Source organism: Cannabis sativa, chromosome 5 (assembly GCF_029168945.1).
Source record: "Cannabis sativa cultivar Pink pepper isolate KNU-18-1 chromosome 5, ASM2916894v1, whole genome shotgun sequence".
Taxonomy (NCBI): domain Eukaryota; kingdom Viridiplantae; phylum Streptophyta; class Magnoliopsida; order Rosales; family Cannabaceae; genus Cannabis; species Cannabis sativa.
The window spans coordinates 58,063,950-58,073,496 of NC_083605.1; the positions used below are offsets into that span (position 1 = coordinate 58,063,950).

At 33.4% G+C, this 9,547-nt stretch overlaps 1 protein-coding gene across 1 annotated transcript; it reads left to right on the top strand.

The window, feature by feature from the left end:
• The first annotated feature begins 2,289 nt into the window (after positions 1 to 2,289).
• LOC115702127 (myb family transcription factor PHL11) lies at positions 2,290 to 5,359 on the top strand. Its single transcript, XM_061115794.1, has 7 exons — positions 2,290 to 2,772; positions 3,258 to 3,422; positions 3,610 to 3,686; positions 3,785 to 3,848; positions 3,997 to 4,072; positions 4,479 to 4,548; positions 4,864 to 5,359. Exons 1-7 carry the CDS (start codon positions 2,559 to 2,561, stop codon positions 5,266 to 5,268), a joined length of 1,071 nt encoding a protein of 356 aa, XP_060971777.1. The 5' UTR covers positions 2,290 to 2,558; the 3' UTR covers positions 5,269 to 5,359.
• The last annotated feature ends 4,188 nt before the right edge of the window (positions 5,360 to 9,547 follow it).

Sequence of the window (9,547 nt, forward strand, 5' to 3'; positions counted from 1 at the left end):
GTGATATTTAGTAGGGGTGTACATCAAACCGCTCAAACCGCCCGCACCGCAAAAAAAAATGTGGTTTGAAATTCTTCGCGGTGCGGTTGCGGTTTGAATTTTTCCCAAACCGCGCGGTGCAGTGCGGTTTGCGGTTTTGAATTATTAAACCGCGATTCATACCGCACCGCACCGCATCTTTTAAAATTTCAATTTTTATATTTATTTTATTAAGCCCATACATATGAGCCCAACCCAAGCCTATAAATCTTAGGGCAAAATCCATAACTCTTCACAAACCCTCTCTTCTTAGCAACAAACCCAAGGCCATACATGTGTATTAAAATTTGGAGTTGAAATTTTGTGTTTGTTTTATTTTTAATCTATTGATGTAAGTATGTTAGTTGTACATTTATATTGTTGTTGGAATTTAATTAGTTTCAAGTTTGTTATTTTGATTTAGGTGTGTTGTTGAAACTTTAAAAAGATTATTGACTTATTGTTGTTGTTATAACTTTTATTAGTCTCAAGTTTGTTGTATTTTCTTAAGTGTTTTGGAATAATTATATTAATGATAGTTTACTTATTTTATGATGATTTCAAAAAAAAAAATTGTGATAGTTCAAACCGCAAAAACCGCACCGCACCGCATCATTTTTTGCGGTGCGGTTTTTGTAGTTTTTTAGTATCGCGGTGCAGGTGCGGTTTGAAAAATTGAAAAAACCGCATGTGCGGGTTGGTTTGAAAAAATGGTTAAAAACCGCACCACCCGCACCGCGAACACCCCTAATATTTAGTTTTTATGTATTTTTTTTTTCATTTTCTTATGTGAATATTAAAATTACGTGAGTAATTGGATATCCAATTAAAAAGTCGATCCAATCCAATTAGTAATTTGATTGGATTGGATTGGATTGGATTTTAAGGTTTAATTGGATCAGATCGGATGATGATTTTTCAAATCCAATTACTAATTGAATTGGATCGAATGAGGGAAAAAAAATGTTGGATTAGATCGGATACCCACCCTTAATTTTTATTTCATTAGTTATACGATAGTACCTAGTTATTACCGCAACGAATCAGTAACTAGTTATTGTAACGAAAACATAAAATAAAATATGGTAAACAACAACCATAAAAATGTACAATATATCAATTTGTAACAATATTTATTTTGTCCGTATTTATAAAACTAAATTTAAATTTTTATATTTTCAGGAATTTTCCTATTTGAAATAGTTATTATTATTCATATACATATGAAAAAGAATCTCAAGGTGGTGGGATTCAATTTTAAGTTAGTTTGGGATCAAATCTCCCAAAAGACATGTTGGTATATATTTTTACTTATCTACTTAAATATATATAGGGTAATTCTATTGTAGGAGTTGTAGTTATACATTTCAGATAAAAAGACAAAGGTTTAACTTAAAAAATCACTACAGCTTTCTTCTAAAAAAACAATTTGGAGATATACATATCACATTATACAATTCAAAAAATCTTTCAAGCTTTCAAGACAAAGCAATGCCCTATATATATTTGTAGGGATACGATTTTGTCCTGTGATGTACTTTCACGGAATGTATTCCGTGGTATATTGGATGGGTCTCGGGGTACATTAAATGAGTGTCAAAGTACGTTTTTACTTTTCAACTCTAAATACCCCTAGATCAATCTCAGCCGTCAGATCAAATAAGTACCTCATCTGACAGCTGCCGTACATCACAGAATGCATTCCGTGAAAGTACAATCACGGGACAAAATCATATTCTTATATTTGTATTCTATAGTAATACTCTTTTGTCCTGGTGGCAGTAGTTGCTCTTGTTTTTGTTTTTTCTTTACTGTGAAGAGGTTTCGAGACTATTAGAATGTGGTGGTAACTTTAAAGAATAGGAGATCAAGGGCTCGTTTGGAACGCCGTATTAGGTCGTATTGTATTGTATTGTATTATATTGAATTGTATTTTATGCAATATTTTTATGTAAAACTATATGTGGTATTAACTTTTATGGACACCTAAATATATAATATTTTAGTATAAATTAAAGTTTAACATAGTATTATATAAAAATATGATATATAATCCAATGTAATATAATACAATACAATACAATACGACCTAATACGGCGTTCCAAACGAGCCCCAAGTTTACACGGAGGTTGTAGTTGTAGAGCTAGGATTGGAACTGCGGTATTATATAATACATCTTAGTTGTTATATATATTGTAATGATTTTGAAGATAAAAAATCCCAAACTAAAGTGAATGGTGAAGTTAATCTAACAACCATATTTTAGTTTCACTAAATTAGAAAATTGGATTAACTTAAAACATTTAAAATAAATAAATAAATAATAGAATATCCCAGAAAAAGAAAAGTGAAGAAATAGGGAGGCAGGCCCACAAGTACAACCCCCACCCACTACTATCTCATCTAATTATGCTACATACATACATGCAAGGGTTTGTTTGGAATATTCTGGCGTCACCTCCAATTCCAATCCCCGTCGCTTGCGGAGGCTCCGAAACGCGTCTCCATTTGTTGTCGCTGGACCACCGACCCCACCCACATGACCTTCCACCGCCACGTGACTCCACGAATATTCTTCCCCCCTTGTTCGACGGCGAATATTCCACGCTGGCCTCCACGTGTCACCTCTAATATGCTCCTTCTCCTTCTCCCATTTCCAAACTCCATGCTACTCTCATCTATATGTGAAGTTGTGAACCTCTCCTCCATTGGGTGGGTGGGTCCCATGCTGTTGCCTCAGATTCGTCGCCGAGGTTCTCTCTACATGTTCCTGCAACTAAAATATGTACATCTTGTCTATAAATAAAGTCAAATCACTAAAACAAAATTTAACTAAATAATAATAATAATAATAATTGCTTTGTTTATATTATTTTCCTCAATGAAACCCAACAATGAGCATTAATGTTTCGTCAACTTTGCCTTTTTTTCACGTCTAAGTGTCATGTTTTCTGGTTTTGTGTTTTTTCTTAAAAGGGAATCTCAAATGTTGTTTGGTGTGAATTACACGTCCTTATTCCTTTTAGGCCTACAGTTTTGGGGACCCTTCGAAAAGAAAAGCTAAATGCATGCCCAGAAGAATCTAATCCCAATTCCATTCATAAGAAAAGGTTGGATTGATTGATCTATAGACTATAGGCTAGATACTATACTACTAGACTATAGAGAACAACAGCCTCTGTGTGTTCTGCTCTCCTTTCTTTGTTTTTTCTTGAAGAATTCTGCTCTCCTCTGTTAGGCTACCTAGAAAGTTTATTTTTGAGTGGGAGAAACATAATGGAGAGAAGTTTTGGGTACGAAAACGGGATTGTGATGACAAGAGACCCAAAACCGAGGCTGAGATGGACGGCTGATCTTCATGATCGATTTGTTGACGCCGTTACTAAACTTGGTGGCCCTGAAAGTATGTATCACAACTAACCACTGCTTTCCGTTCTTTTTTTTCTCCTCCAAGAATTGTATAACTTCCTAAAAGTTCTTGCTCTAGTTTGTTTGATTAACTGAATTGTCACATTAGTTGTTAATTATCAATTATTGATATTGAGGTGTACATATGTAATGCTCTCTAAGTTATTTTGTGTTTATTTCAGAAGCAACTCCGAAAGCTGTGTTAAGGCTAATGGGATTAAAAGGTCTGACATTATACCATTTGAAAAGCCATTTACAGGTAAATATTCTTTATTTATTTTTGTTTTGTTAGATGTTTTGATTCTGGAAAAATATGATTTCATTTTTGTTGAAGTGAATAAATTGTGGATTTTGCAGAAGTATAGACTTGGGCAGCAGACTCGGAAACAGAATTTAGTAGAACACAGCAAAGAAAGTAATGGTGAGTCACCATTTTTTAAACATAACAAAGTATTCTTTTTCCTTTCATTTTTGTAGAACCCAAAAAGGTTGTTACTTTAATTAATTTTGCCACCCTGTTATATACTTATATTAATTAGATATTATTACTTTAATTCTACTTATTTTAGGCTGTTCATATGTGCAATTTGGTAGTCATTCCTCAGTGACTAGCACAACTTCATCAAGAGGTGACAAAGAACAATGGTAGGCCTAATCATCAACTTTTCTTTTTCTTTTTGCTTTGTCATTCTGGATTTTTGCTTTATCACTAAAGTAGGATTTATAGCTACCTAATACTTCTGAATTATGGTACTATGAAATGTGGAAATACCAATTTTATTTTGCATAGAAAAATATAATATGAAGCATGATCAAGACAAAAAATACTAGTGTTTACTAAAAAGCACTTACAAATTTGCTAAGAAACTTATTCTTATGAATAATTATAATTATTATTAACTAATTTATTGTCAGCGGTAAACTTGGCCATACATGCATGGGCTTTCATCACTACATTAAACCAGCTTAATCTTACAATCGACTCTTTTTATTGTTGCTTGATTATCTTCTTCGAAATTTTGTGATACTAATTACTGTTTTTATAAAACAGTGACATCCCAATTACAGAAGCACTTAAACATCAGAATGAAGTACAAAAGAGATTAGAAGAGCAGCTGGAGGTAAATAAATATACTAATTACTTTGCATACAAGATGTATGTACCAAATATATTAAAAAAAACTATATAGCAGTAGTATGTGTATATTTATTGAGTATTGCTATAAGGCACTCTGGTATGCTAACATTTTAGGACAGTACATGTAATTATTTGTGCAATTCAGTAGCACATCTCGTATGTTTTAATTTGAACCTAATAAAAATTCAAATGTATGAGACGCAATATTTATTTGCACAATTATAGGTGTGGTAAAATTCAAATGTGCTATTTTGAAACCATAACTCTTCCCAATTTAACATTTTTTTTTTACCAATAGGTTCAGAAGAAACTACAGATGAGAATAGAAGCCCAAGGAAAGTACTTACAAGCCATACTAGAGAAAGCTCAAAAGAGCCTCTCCCTTGATATGAATGGGCCCGGTAACATAGAGGTGGCCAAAGCCCAATTAACAGACTTTAACTTGGCTCTATCAAACTTCATGGAGAACATGACTGAAGTGGAGGAAAAAGCAAGCATAATTGATCAAATGGGTGGCGTTTATAGAAAACAAAATGATTCAAGCTTCAAGATTTACCAAGAGAGTAACAGAGAAGACTCTGAAGATAGTAAGCTCAAAGATACCAATACCATACATTTTGACTTAAACACCAAAGGTGGGTATGATTTTGTAGGTGCTAATAGCCTTGAATTTGAACCCAAAATGCTTTCTTATGGAAGATAGTAACTATTTTTTATGGAAAAGTATTACCCCCAGTGTAGATGCTTCTTATTAATTTATTTTTGGTCAAGTTACTTGCTATTACATTTTCTTACTCCAGCTTTGTGGTTAGATAAATTATATACGTAATATATTTTCAATGTCAATCAAAATAACTATCTTGTTATTGGAAAACTCCCAACTCCAATTTCTTACCAAAGGTTTGAATAGGTCACATTGGACCATACTAATACATTATTGATGTTACATTCAATTACTAATTTGGCATTAATAGTTACTTTGTTTATTACATACGAAAGATGAATCGTGCAATACGTTGTGAATTGTGTTATATCCAAAAGGGTCGACTTGAAGTGATATATATGAACGATCATGGTAGGAATATTATTAGCCTATGCTTTCTTATCTGACTCCACCTTCTAAATGTCAAGCAGAGTTATTTTTTGGTAATAAAAATGAAACAATTTCTCTCTTTCTTTCCCTTCTTATAATCTTCACACTTAAGTAAGACCGTACCCTCTATTGACAAGAGTTTGATCCCAAGAATCACAGATGCTTAGCTTGATTATGCTGACTGGATTGTTTGTTTCGATCGAAAGGAGCCTCCGAGTTGTTAGCTAAGCAACCTACGGTATTGGTCATCACTTCCTCTGGTTGACCTCCTGTTTCTATTGTTATGCTAATTGCTAAAGAATGAAAAATTGGACATCGACATGGTAAGAATCAATCCAAGCTTAGTAATAAATACTTCATGATCAACTTCCTTTCGTACTCTTACCCCACGGGAAGTCAAATCCCTGCTGTGTTCTTGAATGAGGGATGTCCTAAACTGCTAGACAATGGGGGTAGCCATTAGGCGATTAATTATCGTAACTTGAAACAGATTTAAAAGATCAATCATTTGTTAAACATTCACATAGATTATGAGTTATCTAAACACACATTAAACATTATTACTCATAATCATTAAATCTAAGATCAATACTTTATTTAGAGCATCACAAAACACAAAATATGAAATACACATACTTTCCATATTGGCATTTTCCATTGTTGCTATGACACCAAAATCCTTCAATGTATCCCCAAGATGGTAGAAGAGGAACTTATGCTAGCAAACCCTATTCCTTATCACCACACACACACTCACCTTATACTAAACACATATTGGTCCAATTTATATCCAACACCTAACCCTAAGGGGTTTTATTGGGCTTATTGGGCTAATGTGTATAATTAGTGGTGGACTATAATTTAATAGGCCAATTATAGTTTTAGGGTGCTCTCATGTGCCTCTAATACATTTATTAATTACTAATCATCCCATTATGGTTGTTGATAATTATTGGGCACATAGTTAATGATTGTGTTTATGGTATTAAACCTATGATTATATTAGTCCATAATATTAATTCTAACATTCTCCCACTTGGACAATATAATCAACCACCATAACATTGTTTGTCACATATAAGGTAACCAAATAAAACGTACATAATATCATATCGACAGGATACATATATTATGTATGAATTGACCTTGAAGACATTTAATCCAATAACAATCATTAACATTCAAATTAAACATGCATGAGGTACAACAAAATTGAGACTATGCGCATTCATCTCCTTTTTGTACCTGTCACTCCAATAAACAACATATACATCCATACATATGACAACAATAACTAGAAGTGACTACAATATTATTATGCATGTTCAAAATACAAGTCATAAGCATTCCATACAAGATACTAGCATGTCCCATACATAATAGAAAAACTCCCACTAAGCTCAACAACTAGGCTTCTAACAATCTCATTCGAGCAACATGCTCCAAAAATATGTTAGGTTTTATGCCCTAAATAAAACTCCATTTCAATGTAATCTATTTTATTGAACATCAATAAAGAAACAAAAGTATTTTTCATTCTTTTGTGTATATTTTGGTTCACTTTATCAATTGCTTGTCTATTTGATTTATAAATTCATCTTAAACCCTTTTCACATACTTGATCCTGTTTATTGTGTTGTCATCACATTGGAAAGTAAACATGACTATGTGTATAAAATTCCTAGATTTATCAGACACAGGGTTTTACTGATATGATAATCTACAACAAGAGTTTACTTGCATTTGGAGAAATGCTATGTTCTTTCCAGAACATTGGTTAAAGTAAAGCTCAAGTTGGATGCATGGAGTATGCATCGGAAGGGACCGATATTGAACTTTGACTTAGATTTAATTAAACTTACCGTAAAATCTATTCAAGTCAATATCGCCAAGTTGATCCTAGATCAAATGTTCTTAATCCTGTTATGATTAGGCTCAATCTTGAAAGGCTATTCGTGTTCTTTGATTTGTTAGTTAAGCCTACTTTTAGGTCAGGGTGATACGTACATTTTGGGAACACGGTAGTGCAATTGAGTGGGAGCGCTAGCATAAACATGGAATCTATAGCTTCTATCTGGCGAATAGTAAGCAAAGGATGATCTCCTTCGAGCTTGACCAAACGAACATAAATGGTGGAGTACTCATTTCACATAAGCTGAAATATCATTTATACGGGGTCAAGTGTTTTAAGGATAAAATACATAGTAGGGTGTTACGGTAATCTAATCCCTTTACAGTGTAGATCATTCATATAGAGGATTATTAATCAAATTAGGATTATAACAATGGATAACTAATGATGCGTCTATATGGTGGAACATATAGAGCATTCTATATACTGAGAGTGCAATTCTAAGTTCTATGTGTGGATTCAACGAAGAATTAATAAGTTAGTAAATTTTAGTGCTAAATTCTTGATCTACTTATTGGAAGCTCGGTTATATAGACTCATGGTCCCCGCACTAGTTGAGATAATATTGTTTGTAAGACTCATGTAATTGGTTTTGATTAATCAATTATAATTCTCAAATTAGACTATGTCTATTTGTGAAATTTTCACTAAGTAAGGGCGAAATTGTAAAGAAAGAGTTGTTAGGGGCATATTTGTTAATTATGATACTTTGTATGGTTCAATTAATAAATATGATAAATGACAATATTATTTAATAATTATTTATAGTTATTAAATAGTTAGAATTGGCATTTAAATGGTTGAATTAAAAAATTGGCATTTTTGAGAAAATCAGATACAAAAGTGTTAAAATTGCAAAATTGCAAAAAGCAAGGCCCAAACCCAATAAGCCATGGCCGGCCACTTTTGTAGGCATTTTAAACTGATATTTTCATTATTTTAATGACAAATAATTCAAACCTAACCGTAGTGGATTGCTATAAATAGGTAGTGAAGGCTTCAGGAAAATTCCACTTCTGAATCAGAAAACCTGAGCCTTTCTCTCTCTGCCTTGGCCGCCACCCTCTCTCTCTCTTCTTCCATCATATTTCGAAATTCCCTTAGTGATTAGAGTAGTGCCCACACACAGCAAACAATACCTCAATCATAGTGAGGAAGATCGTGAAGAAAGATCATCAGCAAAGGAGTTTCAGCATCAAAGATTCAGAGAAAGAGATCCAGATTCAGATCTTGATAATACTCTGCTACAGAAAGGATACAAGGGTTAGAGATCTGAATGGAAGGAGTCATTTAATTCCGCTGCACCCAATGTAAGGTTTCTTAAACTTTATACGTGTTTATTTCATCGTTTTAGAAAGTTCATATTTAGGGTGTTAATAAACATACTTGTGAGTAGATCTAAGATCCTGGTAAAATAATTTCCAACAACTGGCCTCAGAGCCATGGTAATTGATTTGCTTGCAAGAAATTTGGACTTTAAAACGACTGTTTGATGTTTTTTGGATGGTATCATGTTGTATTGAGTGTTATTTGATGATTGATTGATGTTTGTGAATTTTCGTGAAAAATAATTGAATATCTGTTTCTAGAATTATTTTTATTGGATAGTATGGAAAAAATTAAGCAAGCTACCTTTTTACATAACTCAATTTCGATTTAATTTGAATTAGTTATGATTTTTCGAAGTTTCAAAAAATATCGGAATCGTGCATCAGGGACACGCGCGCGCACGAGGGTTGTCCCTCGGACAGCACGCGCACAGACAAGTTTTTGTCTGAATTTCCTAGGCTCCGCGCGCGGAGAGGCTGCTGGCAGCCTTCTGCGCCGAGTTCTCTCGCCCATGCACCCCAAGCTGCGCGCGCGGACAGTATGCAATGCATACTGTCCGTACAGCTCGCAAATTTTTCGTTTTTCTTTGTTTTTTCATGCTTTTTCATGGAATTAACTTCCGATTTTTTGTGTAGTTCTGTATATATA